The 27,984-nt window shown below is 36.2% G+C and overlaps 1 protein-coding gene across 1 annotated transcript; it reads left to right on the top strand.

Moving 5' to 3' along the window:
* The first annotated feature begins 7 nt into the window (after nucleotides 1-7).
* LOC113066772 (zinc finger CCHC domain-containing protein 14-like) lies at nucleotides 8-27,982 on the top strand. Its single transcript, XM_026238788.1, has 13 exons — nucleotides 8-1,616; nucleotides 6,833-6,959; nucleotides 18,340-18,410; nucleotides 18,626-18,697; nucleotides 19,000-19,085; nucleotides 19,225-19,319; nucleotides 20,245-20,278; nucleotides 20,360-20,645; nucleotides 20,836-20,924; nucleotides 22,801-22,916; nucleotides 23,069-23,212; nucleotides 23,919-25,064; nucleotides 26,661-27,982. The coding sequence occupies exons 1-13, from the start codon at nucleotides 975-977 to the stop codon at nucleotides 26,714-26,716; spliced, it is 2,964 nt and encodes a 987-aa protein (XP_026094573.1). The 5' UTR covers nucleotides 8-974; the 3' UTR covers nucleotides 26,717-27,982.
* The last annotated feature ends 2 nt before the right edge of the window (nucleotides 27,983-27,984 follow it).

Here is a 27,984-nt window from a genome sequence, read left to right as displayed (position 1 = left end):
TAATATTTCATACTATTTTATAGCATTTAAATAAATCTACCTTAAGTTTAAAAATCACTTACGAATGTAAGTTAATGTAGGCCTAGCCTGTCGTATTAAAATCATACCATATTTCACTGTCCACCAACTATGACTGCAGGCGCTTGAGAGAGATACACAAGAATGTCGCTCTGGCCAATCACAGCGCAGAATATGATTACTGACAATCTGTTCCTCCTGTAAAATTCACCCATGGGCGGGGTTTGCGTGAAGTTCGGGATAGTGAACTACACTCAGTTTGCCTTTTCTCGACTTCACGATAGGATAATGATAGGCAACGAAACCGCAGATTAATTCACTCGCGTGAAAGCAAATAAAGCAGTGGATAAAGTGTAACTTTTTTGTTTACATAAAAAAAAACGTTACTTCGGCGTCCGGTTATAGGTACTGACGTCCATTCGACCACTCAAGCTGTTACAATTGGGTAGTTATCCACACAAAATGTTTATTACCAGACTACAGTTCCTTTGCGCGTGTACAGCAATTGCGATAGTGTCATCTGGACAAATCGGTATAATGGATACTATACGATCTAAAAGAAATGTTCCTGTTTTATAATGTGTCCTGGAGTCTATTGAATAACTGGCTGACGTGGGGATCACGCAGGGGGGCTGGCCGAAAAAGGAGAGACACAGGCGGGCAGAGGGGCTGCGCCGCCGCGCGTCTGGGATTACAGTAAACACAGTTTGTTTCCTTAATATCCTAACAGTATTTGACGAGATGATACATTTGCAGGCATATAAAACGCGAAGGAAACTATATAATATGTCCTCCAGAAGGGGTTTTGAGACGCTCATACGCATCACTGCCTCTAAGTTCATGGATGTTTACTTCAGTGAATGATTAGGAAGTTTGTAAAGTTGGTTAAGACCATCAACCATTGCTGTATGAACTTTGTTTTTAATATCTGATGCATTTTATGAGTGCTGGCTAAGATGGTGGAAAACAGATGCTTTGTTCAGAAAGAGGATGTTTACCGCTGGTTCTCCGTGTTGAGTTCGGCGCAGAGGGCTGAGTTCCTTTGCGGCCTCTTGGACCTCTGCGTTCCCATTGAGCTGCGCTTCCTCGGTTCTTGTTTGGAAGACCTAGCCCGAAAAGACTACCACTCTCTGAGGGATGCAGAAATCAAAGCTAACAACCCGGCTGACCTCGCCAACTTGACCAACATCACGGATGAGGTCGTGCGGAGCAAGCTGCTCGTCTCTCTCGCGCTCCTCAGCTCGGACAACCGCGTAGCGGCGGGAGTTTTGTTTCGGACCCTCACCCATATCGACACCATCATTAATAACTACGGACTGCAGCTTAACGATGGCCAGATGGGAGAGCAGTTTTTGCTCCTCTTCACCATGGCTTCGAACCATCCCGCCTTTAGTTTTCATCAAAAGCAGGTGCTGAGGCAAGAGTTGACACAGATCCAGGAGATCCTACAGGTGACAGTTAGTGAAGCGTCGTCGACGTCACAAGGGGGCGGGGCCAGCGCTGCTGCGCTCCCAAACGTGAGCGCGACCCCGACCTTCTCTTCCTACACCACAACATCCACCCTCAACGCTTGCCAGACCGGATGTCCGTGTTGCAAGGTGGGAAGCATTTAAAGTCAGCATGAAATGAAAATGTACCCTATCTGTTTTCTGAATGCATTTTTATAGATCTTAATGTGAATCATTAATCCATGCATCCAATCATTAATCCATGCATATTTTGATTCTGGTGACACATGTAGGTCTCCAATCATTTATTTCACATAAACCGCACCCCTTGAGTTAATCTGCCTTCTCTTTTGAGTGCAACTCCCACATCTCAAACTCCAATCAACACCAAATCCCAGTGCTACATTGTTTCATTTTGGATATTTTACCCAAGTTCTGAACAAACATTCTTGCAGTAACGTTTAGAGAACGTAGTGATGGGAAGTTCAGATCATTTTACTGACTTGTTTGTTATCTTTATTTTATAAGCGCACAAAGGTTTTTTGTTATTATGTCTGTATCCAAAAAAACTTGACCCTTTACAGATTCGATTGATGTATTGCTCTTATCTGTACGATTAAAACTGAGAGTGTAATTTAAGTTATTTTCGGGGTTATCAGGAGAAATTGACTCAAAACGCATATATGCGTTAATCGACTCGAAAGGGTTAAGTGTTCAGCTATTCTGATGGTTCATAGATCACCCCTTGTGGGGCTTGAACCCGCAACCTTTTGCTTAGCCTCAATAATTTAAGCACTAGGCCATACACCCCAAGATATACAGGCCAGACCTAACTTATTCAACAGTATCTGTGGGGAACACCAAGAGCAATGATAATGAACTGGGGTCATCTGACACAGACAAGCAATTCAGCCATGAAATCTCACACAACTCACATAGCGTTTACTATCTTTTTGGATCTGTTCCATACTCTCCTTGGGGTTTAGGAGTGATCTCAATAAATCACTGCCTTTACTATGACATAAGAATAACGCCAACACTTGTTTAAACTCAGTAATACATACTGGGGAAGTTGTGGCCTAGTGGTTAGAGAGTTTGACTCCTAACCCTAGGGTTGTGGGTTCAATTCTTGGGCTGGCAATACCACGACTGAGGTAACCTTGAGTAAAGCACTGAACCCCCAACTGCTCCCTGGGTGCCACAGCATAAATGACTGTCCACTGCTCTGGGTGTGTGTTCATGGAGTGTGTGTGTGGACGGGTTAAAAGCAGAGCGCAAATTCTGAGTATGGGTCACCATACTTGGCTGTATGTCACGTCACTTTCACTTAATATTACAAATGTATAATTATGTAGTATCTCAAAAATGTCAGCTTAGTGAGTCAACAAACATGCTTTGAAAGCACTGCCAGAAGCAGCAAGATGTTTGTTTCTATAATAACAAAACCCTTTCATTATAGAACATGATATTATTCAGCTGTTCTACAATAAATAGATGTTAAAATGACTATATATGGTGACATGATGCACACAGTTCTGAAGAGTATTGCATTGCACAAGTGCTATTAAATATCTATTTATTTGCTCTTATCTGTTGTAATTCAACTCACTCAACAAAACCATGTATGCCTTTATGGCATCTTCTTGTATATTACATGTATTCTTGCTCATGACATGTCTAAGCAGGAATTAGGAATGGCACAGAAACTCCTCTGTGAGACTAAAAAAAAAAAAAAAAACACACCACTCCTTTTTTATTTTTTTTATTTTTTTTAATTTTTTTAGGAAAATAGCCCAAAGGAAGAAAAAGTAATAGCCCAAATCTGTGGGAAATGCACTCTTACTAGCTACGTATCCACAATACCGGTCAAAAGTTAGGTGTAATTACATTTTTTTAAAAGTTTTTGAAAGAAGCCTGTTGTGCTCATCAATAATCATACAGTAAAAACAGTTCTATTGTGAATATTGAATATATTTTAAATGACAATTTATTATTGTGATGGCAAAGCTGAATTTTCATCAGCCATTACTCCATTCTTCATTGTCACAAAATTAATCAGAAATTTGTTTATTTTTTTTGGTAACCATGATTTAGGAGTTACCATAAGTAAAATACTTACTTTGAAGTTACATGATATACATTTCTGTAATTACTCCTGTAAAGGATCATTGGGCAGTTAAAATGTAAAGTGTTACCCTGACAGAAATCTTTGTCAGTGCATAGTCCAAAACACAGCGACGCCAAAATGCAAGTTGATGAAATGCAATTAAACACTTCCTGATGTATCTTGAATCTTGTATTGGTGATTCCCTGTGTTGTCAGATGTAAATATTTTCATTGGGATGTTATCTGTATAGACATGGGCTCTCAACATAAGTATGAAATGTGTGCTTGAGTGTGTGTAGTGGGAAAGTACCCATGTAAAAGCAGAGAAGGCGGTTCTATTTAGTGATTTGTTGGTTTTGGCTTTCATGAACTGAAGCTCAGCACATTTCTCCATGCTTAAATCAGCCCTCTGTGTAACTCTTCTGTGAATCATCAGGAAGCAACGACTGCTCGCTTGTTCAAGAGGCCTTTACACTAGCTTAAACATCAATAAAAACAAATGCTGTTTTGGTCTCAAGCATCTTTTTGTAATGCTTCTGATAGTAATCGCCAACATTTATTTTAAATAAATTTCAGTTATAATAGATACCACGACAGCCAAATGTAGCCCATTTTAGCACTTTACACTTTTAAAGCAAAATAGGCATAAATAGAGTCGGGCTGGCTGGCGTAATTGTTTACGTAAATATATTTTTTATTTTTTATAACTAACTAATTATGTTCTTTAAATCATACTGCTATGTTCCAAGATCCAGCCAATTCCTGGCTGAAAAAATCAAGTTCATTCCTAAATATTTCCCCCACTGGCTGTTGTATTTTACCCTAAATTACAGTAAATCAGAAAGTAAAATTAAGATGTTAGCACATAGACATTAAACAGAGACAAAAACATTAAAAGCAGCTATTCAGATGTGTAAAAAAATGATGCGCTGATTCACGTTTCTCATATTGTTCTTATTTGTGTGCTAAGAATGAATTTACCCAGCTGTACTTTTCCAAGGACTTCTTTAATTTGTGTTATGATCCACACTTCCGCTTAGTCTTTAACATAAGGCCATGTTTTTCAAAGAAGAGAGGAACAGAGATTTGGCAGCGTGGAATGTGGATGTGGCAGCGGTGGACTGTACGGCAGTCCTGATTGTTTTCAGAGCTGGCTTTTAGCATAGGTACCAGCCTCCTCTTGATCCTACTACTGTATGTTTTTAACATGCTGGAAGATGTAACCTCAGAGCAAAAAGGCGGCTGAGCTGAAATATTTGACTATTGAATCTGCTAATCAGATTGGGTTTTGGGATTGTAATGTTATTAACTGATCAATCAAAAATAAAAAGGCAAGCATATTTCCATTTGTGCTTTTTAATTCTTAGATGTGCTGTTCCGAAGTGATGAAAAATTACGTAATGTAAGACACATGTGCATTGAGTTGACAAATTATAGAACAGTCATCTATTGCCAGGAAGTCCTTGACTCACTTTAATAAAAGTCTGAGACAGTTGTTTTGTTTCATTGAACACCAGGATGATGCCAAAACCCAGTAACAACACTGTTCACCCATATTCTGTTTTTACAGTTGCAACTTTATATCTCCTAATTTTGAATTTACATGTGACATCCTGAAGTTGTGATTTAATCGTCATTGCAACTTTGTATCACAAAGCGTGAGTTTACCCCTCAGGCTGATGATACATGGGGCAACGTTTTGAACTTTTTTGGAGCAATGTTGCTTGAGCACTTTCCCATTGAGAATGGGTAACAAATTTCTTTATGGATACTTTAGATCGGTCATGGGCCCTGTGTCTCACCTGGTTTCCTGTTGACGGCAACATTAGCCAAAGTTGGCTCAAAAAGTTTCCCTGTGTATCATCACCCTCATAGTTTGAATTTATTTGTTTATTCTTTAATGTTTTCAAAATCTATTTCTTTTCATTTATATATTTGATTTAATTCTGTGCTCTTATTAATACATTTATCTTTTATTTGTATTTTATTCTTTTGTTGTTATTATTTTATTTATCTCTCTTTTTTAACATTTAATCTTTATTCTCAAGCAGAAATGGGCTGCTATAAATTTGTTCAGATGTAGTTTTAGGCTTGTCTTAATAATTTGAATATTGGTCTGGCCAGTGGTACAAATTATTACTGGCCCTGCCACAAAAAAATAAAATACAAATAAATAAAATAAAATAGATGCTTTTATCATTGTTTTTTTTTTTTTATCTATGCTGTCTTGTATTTTAATAAATGAGCTTATATGAAACCAATATTTTAGATACGATTCAAATTTTACAATTCTCTATTTCCTCCAAAACTACTTGCCTGACAAATATAAAGTTCAATCATTATTTAAGACAAGTGAACAGTCTGTAAAAAAGAACCAATGAACACATTATAAGCAATAACACCATTGAATTTACAGAACAAAGATGCAAATGAAATGATTTAGGATTTTATGTTTGTAGTTGTTCAGGTACAGAAATTACTTTTAAAATAACATTGCATATTCTTCACTGTGTTGCACCTTTATTTTTCATGTCCATTTGAAATAAGTGGTAAGCACGGCATTTTAATAATAATAATAATAATAATAATAATAATAATAATAATAATAATAATAATAATAATTATATATATATATATATATATATATATATATATATATATATATATATATATTCATTATACACACTTGTAATGTTTGATTAAATTAGACTGTATAATTTCTAACTTTAGGTTATGCTACATTAAGCAGCTTTATGAAACCGAAACAGCAGACGTGCTGAATGAGACGACTGGTTAAAATGCCCGGTTGATCGGTGCATCTCTACTACACTGTATAAATTAAATACAGATTAATCATTGTTAGAGCTACAAATTACTTGCCTAGACAGGTACTTTGACACATTTTTATATTTGTCCATTTAAAAGAAATAAAGATGCAGAAAGACTCCACTTGGGGCTCGGGCGTCAGAGACGCAGCTGTCTGTGTGCACACGGTACTAGATGGAGTTGTCTTTTGTGTCTTGCTGGAATGCTTTTAAATTGATTGATTTTTTTTTAATCACTAAGACCATCGGGAAGTCCTTATTGACGAGCACTGCTTAACCAATAGTAAATCCATATGGAGTGAACTAAAGAAGCAGACTGCTGTGCTGTCAGAGTGAATTAAATAAGACTCAATTGGCTAAGTGCAACAGCACTAACCGGACAATACACTTGTCCATGTTCAGTCTAGACCTTTGACCTTTGACCTCTTTTTCCAGACTGTGCAACAGGAAGTCAAAGGAGGTCAGACAGATGAAGGTTTGGGTCCTGAGGTCATGTCACCGAGTCCTTCACTTTTGTGCCAGGAAATACCACTCAAAGCGCATGTCGGAAAACCCAGCAAAGGTGAGTTCCACAACTTTGGATCCACAAACCTACTCTACAATGTTATATGCAAAAAAAAAAAAAAAAAAACGGTAGTGCTTGGTAAAAATTTGAAGTTCTAATACAGAAGCTGGAACGAGAATGCACCTTCTGAAATCTTTTTAACTGAAGTTTCATTCATCTGAGACAGCTGGTGGAAGATGTTTTCTGCCCTCTCCTCAGGTCTCTTCCAGCAGAGGAAGATAAATTAATCAGAGCGACACTTAGCTCGCAGGAAGAGATTACACTTGCAATGTTATTTTTTTGTTTTCAGTTTTCATTTTAGTTTTACGGTTTGCAGTGTTTTTTTTTTAGTTTATTTAAATATATTTCGATGTAGCCTTTTCTATTTTTTATTTTTTTTACATTTATTTTAGTTTATTTATTTTGGTGCAATATTTATAATTGTAATTTTTTTGTTATTTATTTATATTTTATTTCAGCTTATTTGAAATTACTAAAAATTATTTATAAAACTTTTTTATTTTTAGTAAAAAAATAACGTAACATATTGGGGTTGGTATGGGGAAAACACATTAAATATAAAATTTTGCCCGGCTGACAATCATTTTCAATGCAACAAAAACTATGTTGTTGAAAAATGTAGACTGAATGGCTTGTAGCCAAATTCTTTTGTCTAAAACAAAGCCAAATTTGTTTTATAACCATAAGCTGTAATGCATCAATCATCATTACTAAACGTGTTGTGCTTAATATATTTTCAGTGTGCACGTCATATTAAATACTTGGTTCAATGACTTCAGGCAAGCCATACGAAAGACAGTTTGCTTACTTTTATTTTATTCTTTTCCATAAATACATAATTAGATGGGTGAGGCTTTCAGCAGAAATCAAGCGAGGGATTTTGTTTTGCCAAGCAAAGCATCCTTCACATGAAAAAGTGGATCTCATATTGTATCATATGAACAAACTGGACTAAACTGATTCCCACACAGATCTACAAAGACTTAAAATGCAATGCCACATAAGAAGGATTACTAAATATTAAAGAAAACATTGAATAATCCTAAATAATTTACATTTCCGACAGATTATGGACAGCTGTTTTGTTTATTTTTTTTTAATATCAGGTTTACGTGTTTTTTTTCTTAAGCTTTAGTTATGAGATTTTTTAAAATAATTTTTTGGTGCAATCTGTGTGAACTCTGTATATTATCATAGACTGACTGTAAATACATCTTTTATTTGAATTCCCAGAGTTTGCATTCACAAATAGTGGAAAATGAGAGTGTTTGATGGAAAATCTTGGCCAGGCACTACTCCAGAGTGTGTTTCATATTTTGTGTGTAAGTGAAAGACTGTAGTTTTCTATTTTAATCTTGAGGAGAATATTAGAGAAGAAACCCAGTATGTCTTACCCGGACTCACATGTCCACACATGTTTTGCTAGGGATGTGTGCTATCATTTCTTGAGTTCTTGAGATCTCTGTTGTGAGCATAAGTGTGTATTTTTAGTCCTGTTTTGTCTTGCTGTTGGCTCAGGCAGAAAAAGCACCAGATGTCATATTCACACACTGAGTCCACAAACTGCACTTTTATCAGAAAGATGCACATTTTAGAGGGTCATGCATATTCTCTGTTTATCTCAGTGTTTTATTCCTGTGTAATCAGCATACTATATTTTTACATTTCGTCACCTTGGAATTATAAGGTTGTATCTGCATTCTGAGCAGTTTCGAGATATAGAGCTTCAAAGTTTTTGTATTCCATATAATGATATGGGTTATGGGGAACAAGTCTCTTTCATAAATCAGTACCAAAAAAAAATCACATAATGTATATAAGTTTTCACAGAATAGGAATACGTAAATAACTAAATTTTTGGCAAAAAAGGCAGATAGAAACGTATAATTCCAAGGGGACGATTTTTCAAAGAAAAATATTCTTGCCCATGCCCATTGCTGAGTTGTTGCTAGGGTCTTCTGGGTGGTTGCTAGGTGGTTATGATACTATTTTCTTTGGAAGTGGCATATGGAGTACTAGGCATGTCACTTAAGAAGTTAATTATATTTTTTTTAATTTCAAAAATAAAAAAATCAATGTTGTAATCAACAAATTAATAAACAGCTGTTCAATTAAATAAAATTGAAACAGTATAATTAATTTTTAAAATGGATGTAATTTGTTTTTAAAATGGATGTAATTTGTTTTTAAAATGTCCAGTTATTTGTCAATAATTTATTTACATTTAAAATATTCTATATTTAAAATAATAATAATTATTATTTTATGTATATATATATATATATACACACAATCTTTAATACATTTATTTTCATCCACACAAACATAATTCGTTTGTAAATGTAAACACATATGACTATAATTTTTAAAACATGAATTACAGTCATTTTAAACATTTATTAATTAAATAAAAAGTTAACAGATTAAATAAAAACAGATAACTCTGATTTTATTTTATTTTTATTTTTTTTACTGTGCATTCCAAGTTATATCAATCAAATCGCAGCTGGGTTGTTTTAATTAAATAATAATAAATCAATAGATACAATAGATAACTTACAAAATGAAAGTTCATTTAAAGTATTTTCCTTTTTTTATATATTAAAAGTTATTTAACTTTTTAGCAAAAGCAGAAAACTCCAACAGTCCCTTTTTGGCAAAAGCAGATAACACTGGATTAATCTTTGTAATCTCCTCAGGTGACAGTGTAGATGCTTGACAAACAGTTTTTTTACGCTCCTAAGAAGATATCACAGGTTCATCAAGTTTGTCAAAATGATCAATCCTTGATCACTTTTAGTCAGCTTTGACGAAGCTTTTTCATCTCAGATAGCATGTCTTTTCGAGGTGACTAGCATCCTTGTCACCTGACCTGAATATTGCGTGCTGATTCGCTAAAACAGGATTAATGGGTTGTGTTCACAAACAACAAGAGTGCTTACTGGTTTCTGCTGTAAAATTTGAATGCCTTGACGGTTGACAATACTGGCTTTTGTGGCAAAACGTGTCTATGGTTCAGAATGTGATATATGTAAAGAATAACAAACGGCAGTCATTTAATTTAATTTTTTTTTTCTAGATGTTTATCGTTTTTTGCATCGTTTATCGTTTATCTCTCTCTCTCTCTCTCTTTCTCTATACACAGTACAGACCAAAAGTTTGGACACACCTTCTCATTCAAAGAGTTTTCTTTATTTACATGACTATGAAAATTGTAGATTCACACTGAAGGCATCAAAACTATGAATCAACACATGTGGGATTATATATGGAATTATATACATAACAAAAAAGTGTGAAGCAACTGAAAATATGTCATATTCTAGGTTCTTCAAAGTAGCCACCTTTTGCTTTGATTACTGCTTTGCACATTCTTGGCATTCTCTTGATGAGCTTCAAGAGGTAGTCACCTGAAATGGTCTTCCAACAGTCTTGAAGGAGTTCCCCGAGAGATGCTTAGCACTTGTTGGCCCTTTTGCCTTCAGTCTGCGGTCCAGCTCACCCCTAAACCATTTTGATTGGGTTCAGGTCCGGTGACTGTGGAGGCCAGGTCATCTGGAGCAGCACCCCATCACTCTCCTTCTTGCTCAAATAGCCCTTGATGCCTTCAGTGTGACTCTACTCTTTTCATAGTCATGAAAATAAAGAAAACTCTTTAAATGAGAAGGTGTGTCCAAACTTTTGGTCTGTACTGTATATATGCAAAAGCTCAGCGATAAACTAAGATGCGTGCAGCTAAAGATATGGTTGGATGCATATTCTTATGACCTCGGAGCAATGGGCATCGAATTTCTCTATACATTGGATGTCTATACCATAACATAATGGAAATGTGCATTCAGGAAGGGTTCTGTGCTCAGTGGGTGTTCTGGACACAGTAGGTCGGTCAGAGCAGAGATAGGCTTTTGTTTTGTCTGCTGGTAATTTAATGCTGCTTCACTACATTACCTCATGGGCTTCACCGCATGCATTCAGCACAAGCTTTAGCCATCCGTCAACACCCTCAAACACACGTGCATTGTTTAGCAAAACAAATCACAAGGCTTTATTTATGCATGTAAGTGTAAGAAATATTTATTCGCTCTAATCTAACATACTGTACTCAAACTATGAAGTTTGTATGTACATGAGTCAGATCAAAAATGGTTGAAACAGCTGTTCTTTAGAGGGGCACTGCACAGGATCTCACAGTGATAAGAAAGACAGGGTTCAAGTCCTTTGAAATTCCCAGAAGTTTTGCTGAGTTTGGCTGTTTGTCGATTTAATGTATGTGCATACATCCATGACTAGATCTGCTTGTCTGTGTTTGTGCGTATATCTGTGTGTAGAGATGTCATTGTGTTTGTATGTGTGTAATGCATGGTGGGTAACTAGAGCTGTAAGAATGGGAGAAATACTTGGATTAGCTGGCCTGGCATCAGGTTTGCAGCAACTGTAAGCCCTGGGGCATCTGAAGTATACAGAGTGTAGAGAGTAATGTATGTGAGTGTATTAAAAAGTACAAAAATGTGTGTGAGAGACAGGTTTGCTTGTGTTTAAATACAATGAAAAGTTGAAGCAGAATTTTAAAGAGCATTAGGTCACCCTAAAATGATAACTTGCTGTAAAATGTACTCACCATCAAGTCATACAAGATGAAGATGAATCCTCTGCAGTGAATGGGTGCCGTCAGAATATATGAGAGTCCAAACAGCTAATAAAAAACATCAAAGTAATCTACATGACAGTCCATCAGTTAACCTCTTGTGAAGTAAAAAGCTGCATGTTTCCAACCATCATTTAGACGTTTTTAACTTTTAAACGTTTAAACTGTTGCTTCTGGCTTAAATACAAGATCTCTATTAGGGGTAGGTGATCTGTCGATTTTAAATCGTGATTGATCTCGAAGACGTCTACGATCTACTTTTCAAGTGAACTATAGTGATCTCCAGGTGCGCTTTGTGCACGTGCTCAGACATAGCTAACACGAACAAGCAAATTATGTTTCAGGCAGGCGCATTGGTCTAAATGGTTTAATTTACAAAATAATATGTTAAAATGTCTGTCTTGGTGAGTATTTACATAAAGACAATTAAACAATTGGGAAAGAAATCAGATGCGTGTCAGTATATAAGATCCGTGTATTCAGTCTTAAAGAGACAGCAGCCTAATAAACCTACTGCTGTCTGTGTCATTAATGTTAATCAAACAACAAAAGACAGAGAAAATCACTCACTGCTCTTGAATGAATCACTTTATAACTTTAATTAAAAACAACACGTTTGATTCATACAGTGATGCAGTGTTTTACTCCGGCTTTAATGTCTATTTTAGTTGTTTAATGCAATACTGTGTTCCAAATTGTTCAAATAATTAAGTAATTGGCTTGTTTCATTCTGTATATTCTTAATAGTACATCTCAAGATTGGGAACATCAGTGGTGGACGAAGTACACAAATCAAGTACTTGAGTAAAAGTACAGATACATATGGTAAAATATTACTCCAGTAAAAGTAAAAGTACTCCTTTTTCAATTTTACTCAAGTGAAAGTACAAAAGTACTCGGGTTTTTATGTACTTAAGTAAAAAAGTACTGCAAGATAGATGTTTGCAATTTTATATAGGCTACTTAATTTAATTTTATATTAGCACATATTCTTTTTATAATCCTACTGCTCAAAATACCTTGGATTTTTTCAAAATAACCACTATATGGAGTCAAGATATACTTTTGTTGTTGATATGGACTACGCTGATGAGAGTAATGTTCACTGTGAAGCTTACACTGTGATGTACCTGAGAGAAAACAGAGATGACCATCTGATTTTCACCAGTAAGAACAAAGTATTTTAAAGTTTGTTGTTTTACAGAATATCAAAGTTACAGTAAAGACCAAAAGTTTGGACACACCTTCTCATACAAAGAGTTTTCTTTATTTTCATGACTATGAAAACTGTAGAGTCACACTGAAGGCTTCAAGGGCTATTTGAGCAAGAAGGAGAGTGATGGGGTTCTGCTTAATGACCTGTCCTCCACAGTCACCGGACCTGAACCCAATCGAGATGGTTTAGGGGTGAGCTGGACCCCAGACAGAAGGCAAAAGAACCAACAAGTGCTAAGCATCTCTCGGGGAACTCCTTCAAGACTGTTGGAAGACCATTTCAGGTGACGACCTCTTGAAGCTCATCAAGAGAAAGCCAAGAGTGTGCAAAGCAGTAATCAAAGCAAAAGGTGGCTACTTTGAAGAACCCAGAATATGACATATTTTCAGTTGTTTCACAGTTTTTTGAAATGTATATAATTCCATATATAATTCCACATGTGTTAATTCATAGTTTTGATGCCTTCAGTGTGAATCTACAATTTTCATAGTCATGAAAATAAAGAAAACTCTTTGAATGAGAAGGTGTGTCCAAACTTTTGGTCTGTACTGTATATATGACATGATAATATAAGGCCTGAAGTTAGGAAGAACATTTTACGGAAAAAAATAATAAAAAAAATGTAAATAAAGATAATGATTTTTTCCTTCTCAAATCTTGTCTGTGGTGTAAAAACACCCCTGGCCAAACGGGGTGCATCTCTTCCCACTGATAATTACTGTAGTTACCATGTTCTGAACATCACATCCTTTCTTTTCTAACCAGATGTAAACTATATTATATATATATATATATATATATATATATATATATATATATAGGTGGCTGAATAAAAATATTTGGACATTATTTATAAAAATTACATCAACTTAGCACCAACAAGCTTGTTAGCTAGACAGTTAGCTTCAGCTAACAATATTTACTTATTTTCAGTACGATGAACATTTATGTCTGTCTACTAGTCTAGTTAATCCAAACAATATACATATGTATAACGTTACTGTCGATAAACAATATAAAAACAGACGTTACATAGGACATTTTAATAAAACTGTTAACACGAGTTATTGTATTTAATCTGTGTTATTTTATGGGTTTTTTGTTGTTGTTTTTTACCTAGAATTGATGTGTCTGCATCGTCTGCACTGGAGCATCTCAGTGGGCTTAAATAGATCACTCTTTACAACGGATTTAGTTTCCAAACAACTGACAGTTCTGACCTAAATATGATTTTCAGTTACAGCAATTAATCCAAAATTTCGACATTAATAACTTACTTTTAGCAACGTCAGACGCACGCGCTCACAAGATCTCCCAGTTCTTACTTCTGGAGACTCGCACTAAACGGTTCATTTGAATCAGTGAGTGGTCGACTCCAGAACAGCTGCAATCCGATCATTCTAATTCGTAAACGAATCGTTTGGTGTGATTCGCGATCCGATTTAAAAGTTTATTTTGAAAAGATTCAGTTCGTTCATGATGAGTCAGACACCGCTTCTGCGTGTCGGAGCACGTGATATTATAGGGAGTAACGATATGTTTTATGAAATGTAGTGAAGTAAAAAGTACGATTTTATGCTTTGGAATGTAGTGAAGTAAAAGTAAAAGTTGCTCAAAATAAAACTACTCCAGTAAAGTACAGATACTTGAAAAATGTACTTAAGTACAGTAACGAAGTAAAGCTACTCCGTTACTGTCCACCACTGGGGAACATTGCGATTCAGATGGTGGATTGTGATTTTGTGTGACAAGACCGTGGTATGATATTCACTGCAGAGGATCCACTGGTGAGCAAGTGATGTAATGAAGAAACAAATATGTCCAATGAAGAAACGAGCTAAATGTGGAAGGCTTGAGGGCGATGATAATTTTCAGCAAATTTTCATTTTTAGGTGAACTGTTCCTTGAAAACCAAAATCCCATTCAATGCCTGTGATTCTTTTGTATTATTTTTTTCATCATACTGATAATTTATTTATTTATAGAAACGCGCCGCAGATTGTCTATTTGCATCTTTGCATTGACTTTACATTGAAATCACTCGCGCTAGACGCTCTATTCACGTCTGGTGTGAACGCACCATAAGGCTAATGATAAAGCGGTAAACTTTTTGAGCAATGTTGCAGTCAACAGGCAACCAGGTTTAAAGTATCAATGTAAAATGAGCAAAACATTGCTCATAAAAAGTTGCCTGGCAAAATTGCTCAAAATGTTGCCCCGTGTATCATCAGCCTTAGACTTTCTAGATAAATCAACAGTATTTCAGATATCCTTTCTGATTTAAAAAGAGAATTAAAACCACAGAGATCACTATTCTGTTCAGCTTTGGTACATAAAATGACATAATTTACACAATTGAACCAATCCAAATAGTTCTTTTGTATGGTAAGACTGAGCTCAGTAGTTTTACGGCAACCAATCCTGGAGATTTCTAAGAAAATCTCAAATTCCCCCTCCTGAGCCATGACTTCTCATGATGCTTGAATTGGCCTGACAGGATGTTGACTTTGAATTGGAATGAAGAGAAAAGGAAATTCCTCATTTTGCAATTCAAAGAAATTCAACACCGTCATTCGGAAAGTTTTGTGACAAAACACAAATTTTAGATAATTAATTTGGATTAATTATGCTTATATTTTTCTTTAATATTTATAATAGATTTTTCCTTAACAGATTACACATATTTCTCTAAGCTAAGAAACATTTCTCTGAGCACCAGATGTTTTTTTTTTACTTTATTAAAATAAATATTGACATTTGGGTGAATTTGATCATTCTGAAATATATAATTTATATGAATTTCTTTGTTAGTTTTAGTATTTGTTTAGTTTTAATTGGTTGAACAAATTGAGCATGATATATACGTACAGTACATTCCCATCCAAAAGTTTTGGGTTGTATATTATTATATTTTAAAACAACTGTTAATACAACCATTTTGCCTTTCTGTTGCCTACAGGATTTTAAATGGTTTATATTCTGCTTTGGGTTTATTTGTATGATTTTATTTAATTTTTTTACGAAAACTTCATTTTAAGAAGCTATTTGTACATTCTGTATTCATTCTTCTAGCATATTCTTTATACATATTCTTTGTACATTCATTATTCTTTGTGAAGTTGATTTAAATATTCTTTATAACAAAGTTTTAGAAAAAGTTAAAAGTTGTAAAATGTAAAACGTTAAAAGTAAAAATGATATGATATATGGCGTATATGCTAATTCTAGTTTTTCTTAAGTTTTATTAGACTGCAGATCAAATTAAAGAGTTATTTATTCATATATACATCTTTAAAATGAGAGAAATCTCTGTTATTTTTCTTTTTCTTTCTTCGACCACAAAAACAAACAAACAAAAAATTCTAAAACCATTAAAAGATGCTGTATGTCAAATTTTGACTCTACTAAAGCATAAAAATACTATAATATGATTGCAGATATTTAAGAAACGTGTTAACATACTTGTTTATCTGAAAAACAATGCTACAGTCAGTTATTCTCTTTTGAAAATGTAGGTTCCAGGCTGGAATGTCATCTCAGTTTTTGTTTGTGAAACCCGCCCACTGGCAGTTTACCCAATTGTATTTCGGAAAACACAGCGTATTTAATTTAAGTCATCATCAAGTACGTTCGCTCCTGTTTGTGTCATCACCCTGACAACATGCATGTGCATCAAATCTGAGGAGAAGGGGCCGGGTGAAAAAAAAACCTCTCCAATATTTTGAATTTGGACTGCGATACCTAGTTCAACCACTCGGTGTCAATTCAATGTACAGCACATTTAACTTGCAATGACAACATCACAACAAGATGTGTAAACAAGAAAAAATGTTTGAGAAAATTACAAAATTAATGCTTAATGATGTTTGACAAAGAGTGCATCTGAGCATAGCTTAATACAATCACTCACCAATATTAAACACGTATAAAAGAATCTGGCAACGATTGGTTCTTGAATTCTACGATTATAATCTTTAGACACTACACACTACAACTTTTTCTGCTGATTGCAAAAAGTGACTGAGCCCAACTGGTAAATACTCTGGCCAACTTGGCATTTTATTTATTATTCCAGATGAAAGATGCTTTGTCTTATTCCATTTGTACATCACACATTGTCTTTGTTCTTCTGCACTTTGTGATTGTTGTCTCAAACCACTTTACAAATCTCTTCCTCTGGTGGTGACCTCTCTCTGGGTTTGTGGTTCACTTTCACTCCGCGGCGTGCACACACACACATATAAAAACACACAGTGTAATGAGGGGTTTGGTGGGTGGTTTGGGAGGAGCAGGCAGGCATCTCTCTTTGCTGAAGGGAAAGGACTCCTCCTCTCCGGAACATTCCAGATGAGCTCACACTTGCCTGCTGGAGATGAGGGAAGAGAAGAGGCCATGAAAGAGTTTCAAAGTCAGTGTGTCGGTGCACCTCTAAAAAAGAAAACAAGGAAATTCTGTGAACGTCGACTAACCTCCAAGCCACTCCAAAACTGTATGACTTACTATTTTTATAGACCATTTAATAAGATAAAATAAAAGAAAAAAAAATGGAGTTAGTAGTTATTAGTGTCTATTTAAAATAAAAATGTCTAAAATATTAATCTTAATAAATTTAAGCATTGGAACGGATCTACTGCTCTCAGATCTTTTGATACCATGCATTAAACTCACAAATTTCCATTCAGCCTTCTTTCTCTCTTCACACACACACACACACACACACACACACACACACACACATATACACAAACAATTACAGGAAGTGCTGACTCTGCAGGGTATATTTAACACATTCACCCATGTTTACGGTAAGTGGACTCTTGAGACAGACTTACTGTATATAAATGTCACATACACTACCGTTCAAAGTTTGGGGTTGGTAAGAATTACCAGGAGGCTCAAATCCTTGTTTCTACGTTTCTTCCTTTTAGCTAAATATGCTCAAGTGAGTTCTAACCTGTCAGAAACCGTCTGAGAGGTTATGAAGATCTGGAGGATTTTCTTACATACTCATCTTTTATTATAAATTTTATGTTGCGTGTCTTATTCTGCGTAAGAAGCCAAATGATCTCACAGAAGGATTTTATTTCAAACGCTCGATTGACGTAATGAAGTGAGTTTGGAGTAGAAACATATACAATTTTGTCTTTTGTTGGACAAGAGGTTTATAAATGCTTCTCAAGTTTGTTAGATTTTTAACGCGTGTTGCTTTTTGAAAATTCATGTTATAAGCGAATAACTCTTTTTTTTTTACATCAAGTAAGTCACACAAATAACTTTTTGGAAAATTTAGAAGTAGCCTATTGTTAAAATAATATTTCAGGTACCGCGTACCATTGCGATATGCGTATCGCGATATGTACATTTGCGATATTTTGATCATTTCAATATATGGTGCAACCCTAATACTAAGTAAAAGAAAACAGTGAAATATATATATGATATTTGAACAATGTAAAAGTCTTCTGTAAACCAACAATTTTAAATCTCTATACCCATGGTGCTTGTCTTTTTTTCAGTGTATGTTGAAAGAATTGAATTAAGGGGAGTTACACCCAAATCAGACAAATCAACAGAATACGTTCTGGAGGTGAGTTTCGTGTCATTTTACAGTACAGTTTTACAAAAATCTGAAAATTTGATCAAAATCTCCTGCATATTATATCTATATGTTTTGTTTTTTTATTTTATCTCCATAAAAAGCAGGTCTTTTCTGTAGTTATTTCATATTTTTACAGAACAATTGTAGCCAAAATGTAAAATGTACTATGTAGTATGTTTGTCATACTTTTCTCTTGGTCAAAGGCCTTGTGGTCAGACTGCACCTTGTCGACTGTCAGCAAAACCCCTCAGGAAGTGGTGGAGTTCATCTCCCAGGTGAGTGACAGTCATGTGTGTTGTGTTTCATGAATGTGAGGCAAGTTAAGCTAGTGTGTTAAGATTAAAACTCTTTAAAATAAACTACTAAAGTGGTCTGTAATAAATGTTTACATTTTCATTCATCTCAATTTCTCATCTGCAATCGGACACAATGGAAAGTTGTGTAGTCAAAAAATAATTTCACAGGGTAGAATAATCATTGCTGAGATGCTGAAAACCAGTGAATGAGTTCATTGATGAGCGCTGACAATTTGTAATGCTATAAAACCATGTCTTGTCTCCGCTGTCTCTCTCTTCAGCTCTCGCAGCTCTTTCCTGATGAAGGTCTGGAGAAACTTCTGCCCCAAATGCCTGGACTTGATTCCACTCATGAACTAGATCCTCGGTATTTCTGCTTATGAATCCTAATATATAAATATATATATAAATTATTTATTTTATTACGTCATCCAGACTTTATTTTTGCTTTATCAATACCTACTAAAAGTTGAACTAAATTAGTAAATTTTTCCTCAACTCCACAGATGCTTGACTTCTCTCCCACCTGAAGTTCTCAAACATGACAAAGTCAGTTTCTTCTTTATCACTCCGTCTGCACCTCAGCTCCCTGCTAGCACAAGTAAGCCCCTTATTCCTCTCTTGCAATGGTTCGTCCCTCACGCATCACCATAGACATTTGTTTCTGGACCAAACCATCTCTTGGGGAAATGGGGAGTTTGCTTCAGCTCAGTGGGGATTTGATTTGACCTGCTTGTGCTGGGAGGCTTCAGAAGTGACCTCATCCTGGGAAACTATTAATAGGCCGAAAGGCCACTAGAACTTAGCTGTGTGTCTGTGATGTTATTTGTAGTAGTGGGGGAAGGGCCGGAAACCCCCTTGGATAGAAATAAGCACAAAATTCTCAATACTTGATACATTTGTATTGTAGGTAAGTTATTGCAGCTGTATTTTTCAGTCAAAATGATATTTTTAGCCATCAAATACAATACAATATGCTTAATTGTCTGGAAAATATATGTAATAAAAAAATAGGGATCATTTTGTTTATAGAAATTATATTTCTATATTTTTCAATAAATAAAATAATTGTAAATTAATAAATAAATAAAAAAACACTTTAAATTTATAGAAATCTTAATGGACCTAAGCAGGAGTCATTTTGTTTATACAAATTATATGTTAATTATTTTTTATATATGTATTATTCAAATTAATTGTATATATTTAATTTTGATTATTTCTGTTATATTCAACTATTCAGTTGAATCTTTTCACAACAAATCAAGCTATATTTTGCTAACCACACTTTGGAAACTAGAGTAATGGATGCTGAATGACATATTTTTTTAAATATATTTAAATTTTTTTAAATTGTAATAACATTTCACACTATTACCATTTTCACTGTGTTGTTTGATGAAGTTCTTAATTTTTTCATTTTTAAAATGTATTAATGGTCCTAAATTAAACTTTGTTTGAATAAATTCACACATGAGATGTCAAAATCAAGCTATATTTCTTAAAAACACTTCCACGTTTTGCAGATCTGAGCTGTCTGCTTCAGTATAGGGGAGCGAGGTGAGTTTAACAACCCCTCAACTCAAACACTGTCACATCTCTCTTCTCTACATCCATAAACCCTCTCTCACTCTGTCCCAGGCCCATTTGTGGTGTCGCCAGCATCCAGCCTGTCCTAAGCGTCCATGCGCCCCTCCCGCAGAGTTCACCTGCACACCTACCCCCTCTCCCTCCTCAGACAGCGATGGCCATCCTCCCCGGCACTGCTACTGGAGAGGCCAGTCCACCACCGATGCACCTCACAAACCCTACACCCCAACCCCAGTCCCAGCAGCCCAGCCCGGAGCAGAATGGCATCCTGGACTGGCTTCGAAAATTACGGTTGCATAAATACTACCCTGTCTTCAAGCAGCTAACCATGGAGGAGGTACATGACTTAAAGTGTCTCTTTCCCTTGGTATCAGAGCCGTCCTCTCTGATAAGAGATTTAAATGAATGGAAGAGATGTTTAGGGAACAGATTTCAGACATTGCAGCTAAGAAATACATATTTCCTTCCTGACATATCTCTCCCACTACATCGTATCTAAATGATGATCTCCTTATTCATTTTTTTAGTTCCTTGCTCTCACAGAAGAGGATCTCAACAAGTACGATCTCACTCAGGGGGCCAAGAAGAAACTAAAGACTCAGCTGGAGCTTCAGAAGTGAGTGTGATTTGTGCTTAAATTCTGACGCCAATAGGTTTGATCTGCGTGCATCATGCCATAAACAACCTCAGAAACATTCAGGAGTTCTTTAAAGGCAAATACTATGGGTTTAGTTAGCTCTTTGTTAAATATGTTAGCTGAAAGAGTGCTGTGAATAGGTACAACCAATACTTTACCCTATTTGCATAGAAAGGAACTGTGTTTGCGCTTTAAAGGATGACCGTGACACTGGTTAGCTCATTCTCATTTCTAATCTATAAGACTATTCAGGAAATCACTCTGGATTTAAATTTTCTTTACTCAAAAGCTGGAAAATATGTAAAAGGTCAGTCATTCATAATATACACAGAGTACAGTTTGAAGGTTTGCGGTCTGTAAATGTCAGTAAGTGTTTTCAAAATTGAAAATAATAAATGTTTCTTGAGCAGCAAATCAGTATATTATAATGATTTCTGAAGGACACTGAAGACTCAAGTAATGATGCATAACAAGTATAAATTACATTGTAAAATATATATAAAAAAGAAAGCATTTATTTTAAATTGTAATAACATTTCTCAACATCTGTTTTTATTGCATTTTTGATAGGGATGCACGATTTTTGCCGTTATGCCAATATTTTTCAAATAATTTTGACCAATGCTGATACCATACAGTATATATTTCATAAAAAATAATTTTTAACTTGGTTAGTTTAAAATGGTTCGTTTTGAGCAAAAACGTATTTGTTAGAACTAATAGAGTATCTTGAAAGCATTGAAAATAACTATAAAAATATCAATCTCTGCTGTTTTATTTTCTCTCTAGATGCAGTTGAAGCCTTAACATTTTATCTTTTGATTATACATTAATAGATGCTCTAAAAAATATATGTTACATATTAAAGGTGCTGTAGGGAACTTTTGTAAAAAAGTATTTTTTTCATATTTATTAAACCTGTCATTATGTCCTGACAGTAGAATATGAGACAGATAATCTGTGAAAAAAATCAAGCTCCTCTGGCTCCTCCCAGTGGTCCTATTGCCATTTGCAGAAACTCCATCACTCCCGGTAAAAAATAACCAATCAGAGCTAGCTCCGCCTACAATGTTCTTCCGCAAGATGCAAGCAGTTCTGTTTATTAACCGCTAGAGCGTCAAAAGTTCCCTACTGCAGCTTTAATGGATAAATCTGTATATATTAAATTCATTTACAAGTTAATTCACAAATTAATTCACAATTCCAGGGCAGACCACTTCTTTCAGATTAAAAGTTTAGTATCGAAAGTTTAAGGTCAGCACGGAAGTGGAGCAAGTCACTATTCCTCAGCAAAAACACACCATTCTAATTCTTTTTCCATTTCTCACATCAGCAAGTTTCCATTGCTCAGGTGGAGCTGTGGGAGCTAAGATATCTTAACAGATAACAGGATATACTCCTCGGGAGGTTTTCCATGCCTGGAAACAACAATAAAGGTTATACTGGTTCACATAACTCATTCTTGATAAAATGGTTCTCACTGACGCTAACTAAAACCTAAATAGTGTTTACTGAACATTGTAAACTTTCTGAACTGAAACGCCCCGTTAGAACCTGAGCCAGTTTAATCATAGCCATTGACTATATTTAAAAAATATGTAGTTTTACATATCCCAACATTTTTTGTTTTTTAAAATCAAAGTATACATAAGTAGACTATTAGCTTCAAACTGATGCACTAGCAGAATTATGCACATGCGGTAAGTGCTGGGACATTTTAGTACACAAGCGCCATCAAGGTGTCATTGCTGGGAAATGTTTTATAAAAAAATCTTTGACATTCATGATCCATCTATTGTTTATTATCACATGGTACATGAATTTTTTTTTTTATATATATATTTTTTTTTGTCAGAGAGAAGCTGGAGAAGAGATATGTGGTGTCTCAGTTTCCTGTTTCATGTGGTGGTGTTGCCAGAGTGAGCCCCTCCAGTTATATCGGATCCCTGACACACACATACTCTGGAAGTGGTACTGTACACACACTTCTGAAAAATTAAATAACTAATGAATATGTTTAAAATATTTGTATTTAAATTAAAATATTCCAAAGTTTAAAGTATAGTATATGCCTTGATGTTATTTTCAAGATGTTATTTTTTTTTGTGTGTGTGTGTGTAAAGAGCTACGAGTAGATGTTGAGAACAACTCATTGCCCATTCTACGGGACAGCAGTTCCTCCTCAGGCTATTCCAGTGCTCCTTCCAGTCCAATGACCCCTTTCAAACGTGACACTTCCTTCGACCGGGTTGAAGACCCTATCAGACGTAAGAACTGATGCTTTTATTTTTTCAAATTTATATAATGGAGATTAAATTCTTTATTATAACTGTACAAATAGTACTCTATGACACAAAATTTATTTGACATATATATATATATATATATATATATATATATATATATATATATATACACACACACACACACACACACACACACACACACACACACACTCACTGGCCACTTTATTAGGTACAGCTGTTCAATTGCTTGGTAGCACAAATTGCTAATCAGCCAATCACATGGCAACATTTAAGCATCTAGATGTGGTGAAGACGACTTGCTGATGTTCAAACCGAGCATCAGAATGGGGAATAAAATAGATTTGAACATGGAATGGTTGTTGGTGCAAGACGGGCTGGTCTTAGTACTTCAACTGCTGATCTACTGGGATTTTCATGAACAACCATCTCTAGGGTTTGCAGAGAATGATCCGAAAAAGATAAAATATCCAGTGTCCAATATCCAAAGTCAGAGGAGAATGGGCAAACTGGTTAGAGATGATAGAAAGGCAGCAGTAACTCAAATAACCACTCGTATTAAGTAGATCATAAATTTAGAAAGAGATATTTGAAGTGCCTATTAGCAGTTGGTGATGCTTCTGGTTTTTTCATTACCCTGAAAATGTAAGGTGAAATAATCATTAAATACTTGCATAGCATTTCATTTTAGGTCTATATCTCCTTTCAGGTTTAGAGTCTGGTTTGGATCCTTGTGAGAAAGAGCGGTCATGCTTTCTCCTCAATCCTGTGGTATCCTCCGGTCCCAGCCGTCCCACTGCCCAAGTCCTACCTGTCCAGAACGATCCTTCCCTCTGTCCCTCCCAAATGAGTTTGCCCCCTCCATCCTTGCCCCTCCTCTCCCCAGGCCGCATTCTGAATTCTCCCCGCAAACCTCGTCCACCCCCTCTCTGTTCAGAAGAACGTCCCAAACCAATGGGGTCTGGGGTCACCATGGGTGTTCGTCTTGAGAACATCTTCCATGGGTTGAATCTTGATGGCTCTCCGGGGCACCAGGACATGTCGGTCCCCCGTGGGACCCTCACAGTGCTTCGCTCCCCTCCAGGTCTCATGGTGGAGACCAGCACTGCTCTCACCTCCACGTCTAACACCCTCCATCATGTTTCTCACCCACCTTTACGCTTACAAGTGTCTTCTTCTGTTCCACACACAGGATCGTACCCTTTCTCCACTCTGTCCTCCTGCCCATCATCGAGTTCCTCCATCAGACCCTCCTTTTCACCTGTCAGTGGAGTTCCTATAGCACCGACCAGCAACGTTCACATGGCCGCAGCACCCTGCAACACCTACTGCGTAAACAGTACATCCACAGTCACGCCCAGTTCTAGCCCATCATCCACAGAAAATGGCGGCCATGCCTCAGTGCAAGCAAACAGTGCTAACTCCAGTTCCTCAATATGCGTTTGTAGTTCTTGCGGTTGTAGTGGTAACTGTGGCTCCTATGGTGCGCTTCCAGGTAGCTACGCCGGATACTTTCCTCATCCATTTTCAGGAACGTCAGTATTCACGTTAGGGCCTTTGCTTCATTTTAGCCCCCTCCTTACAGGAAATGGTACCGCCTCCCCCTTTTCCTACCCCTTGTTGGCTCCGCCTGTTTACAACAGCAGTCTATCACATGACTCGCAACCGAATATTGTGCTTCCACCAGTGCAGGGTTTTCAAGGGGGAGGGGGTGGTATGTACCAGCCCCATGGAATGATGGGAAACGGAAGCTCTGGGCAGAAGAAAACAGGGAATGTGTCCTGCTATAACTGTGGGCTGAGTGGGCATCGAGCACAAGACTGCAAGCAGCCAGCAATGGACTCTGCACAACAAGGTAACAGCGTTGTTTGTAATTAGTGCTTGCAAACTCCTAACACCTTAGCAACCACCCAGAACATCCTACGAGCAAATTAGCAACACTCAAGAAGCATCCCAGAATACATTTGCAGCTGTCTAGAATAACTTTAGTAACTACAGAAAACACTCTAGCAACCATAAAGCAGCACTAAATCATGCAGAGTCATAAACCATTACACATACCATATAGTGTATAGATTTGTTCCAAAAAAAAAAAAAAAAAAACCTAGCAACCACTCAGAACATTCTAACAACCATAAAACAAATGCTAACAAAACAGTACTCATAAGGTGTTTCTCAATGTCAAGGATACTTCCTTGGCAGGACTGGTCCTTCCACGTCACTTCCTTCAGAGGCTAGGCGAGGCTCCTCTTTAGCATTCGGAGAACATGTAAACGGAACAGGCTAGCAAGTGCACGTCATTGTGTCATTACGTCAGTGAAAAGGTGCTGAAAAATGGAAATACAAACAATTGTTAAATGATGGTCTGGTTCAGTTAGCCATCAATAACGTAATTTGTAATTGTATCATTGATAATATCAATACGGTAGTAATTTGTACTGGCATTTAAACTTTACTTATATTTACTAAAGTTATAACAAATGTTTGGTAACGTAAATATACTTACATTTGAAAGCATATTGCCCTGTTAACGCTCCGAATCCGCTAACGTCCGACATTTTTTTTTTTAACAAGATAGCAAAGCTGCGCGCATTGGATTGTGGGTGATTTGAGAGCGCGAAGAGCACGAAGGCTACACATATGCATCCTTCCCTGTATATGGGATATTTTTTGAGCGAAGGACTCAGTCCTTGGTTGAAATTCCGAGGATCCTCGACATTGGAACATGTCGATGACGTAGCATCCTCGAAACTCTGGCTTCATAGGATCCATCCTTGACATTGAGAAATGCTTATAGATTCTTAGCAACACCCTGTAAACCACCCAAAAAAATTTTTTAATAGTTTATTAGACAGGGACAATGGACAGTCCAGTGCCCCAGAATTAGCTACAGAGCTCAAAAATTCCAACTGCAGAAAACATTAATACCTTAACTGCATAGTAACTCTCCTGGCAACCACCTAAATGCATCTAACCCACCTGGAAACACCCAAGCAACCATTGAGTTATTTGCCATAAACCATTCTGCAAACCTTAGGAACCACATATGTTTGTGACAACCATCCAGAACACATTTGCAACTGCCTAGTAACACTCTAGCAAGCATTGAGGATTAAATCACTGCACAAACATTAGCAACCATAGAGAAAAATGCCCCCAGAACACTCTAACAACCATTGAGAATACCTTAGCAACTGCAGGGCAGCATGAACACCTTAGAAACCAACCTCCTAAAAAAAATGGCAGCTACCTAGAAACCTAGCACCCATAGAATAGCATCATTTAGAACACCTTAGCTACCACATAGCAATACTAAGCCTAGCTTTTTAGCTAAGACACTTGTGTATGCAAAAACCAACCATGGTTTCTTCAGAAATATTAAAAAGTTATCACTATTATCATTATTGCATTTTTTTTTTTTTTATTATGCAAAAACGTTTTGTTTTCGCAGGGACATTTCGTCTGAAATATTCTCCGCAGTCAGACAGGCAGGACTCGGGGGACTAAATGGTGTGAATGAACTGGTTTGGACCTACACCTTTCTCAGTATGTAAAGACACTTGATGTGAGACTTCACTGAGCAAAGACATTACAGAATCTCTTTACAGGAGGATCAACCGATGGAGTTCCATCAGTTATGGCTCCGGATAAAAGCCTTGTGCCAAAGAATCACTTCACTGTGGATCTTTGTAAAAGGAGGTTCAAAGAAGAACTCGCTCTTTGCGTTCTTCAGTTCTCTTCACGCTGTTCGTCTCACTTGAGCAAGGTATGTGGAGCAGCCAATAGTCTATCAGTCAACATTTGCTGCACATATCATTCTTGGAAGCAAGATTATGCTCCCCAAATAAAGTACAATTACGGCCAAGTCTTTGCTCGTGGTGTGACTGTAAGTCACCCTTTTGGGAATAAGATACTGGCAGTCTTTTTTTTCTGGAAGTTCAGAAAGGAAGGAGAAACTGACAGTTGTGAAAGCGAAAATTTTGTTTTCCATCTTGAGGTAATTTTTTTACTTTTTGACTACAGGAAGTCTTCTTAATCATCATGTGTTATTCCTGTTTGTTGTAATCATGGTGTATTTAATATCTGGGTTTTTGACAACACATTTGCTACTTTTGAATTATTATTATTATTTTTTTTATTACAATCTCTTCATCATAGAGGTGCCATGTCAACATGACACACAGATGAAATATGTTTCTACAGGCAATGCACTTGAGACCGCTGAAGTTGAGCTTTTCAGTTCACTAGCATTATTGAAACTGTATAAGAAATTGCTTCACGGACTTACGAATTTAGCTGCTGAATCAAAACTGAGAACTGAACACAAAGATGATACCATTTTCAGTATGTCACACTACAAAGGTCAGAGCAGTGGGTTTTTCCATGTTGCTTCTCAATTACACTAGCATAACATTTTTCCAAGTGTTAAAAAATGTCAGACTTACACCATAAGGTCCGTTTAGCCAATAGATGCTATTCTGTTCTTTTTGTCAGACATCTTTGCTGTTTCAAAGCAAATAGTGATATTTCTGTTTTTAAATTACAAAGATCTTGCGGTCTCTGGCTATGCATGTCGCCTGATCATGAATTACTCTGCTGTATGTATTACGTTTAGTATTATCGCAGGAAAGCCTTTGACCTAAAACGACAATGCTGCCACAGCCATTTTGTATTCTGAGGTGAATGTTTAATGAAGTTTGATTGAATTTTTGTGTCTGGTACCACTTTGACACTTTTTAAACTGAATTAAAAATGTTTTTGAGAATTGTTTAATA

This window comes from Carassius auratus, chromosome 50 (genome assembly GCF_003368295.1).
Source record: "Carassius auratus strain Wakin chromosome 50, ASM336829v1, whole genome shotgun sequence".
NCBI classification, from domain to species: Eukaryota; Metazoa; Chordata; class Actinopteri; order Cypriniformes; family Cyprinidae; genus Carassius; species Carassius auratus.
This window is presented reverse-complemented; position numbering and strand designations above follow the sequence as displayed.

Coding starts and splice junctions, on each gene's coding strand:
- LOC113066772 (XM_026238788.1), top strand. CDS start 975: ATGGTGGAAAACAGATGCTTTGTTCAGAAAGAGGATGTTTACCGCTGG. Junction 18,698..18,999: donor TGGTGGAGTTCATCTCCCAG/GTGAGTGACAGT, acceptor CTCTCTCTTCAG/CTCTCGCAGCTCTTTCCTGA. Junction 19,086..19,224: donor ACTCATGAACTAGATCCTCG/GTATTTCTGCTT, acceptor TCAACTCCACAG/ATGCTTGACTTCTCTCCCAC.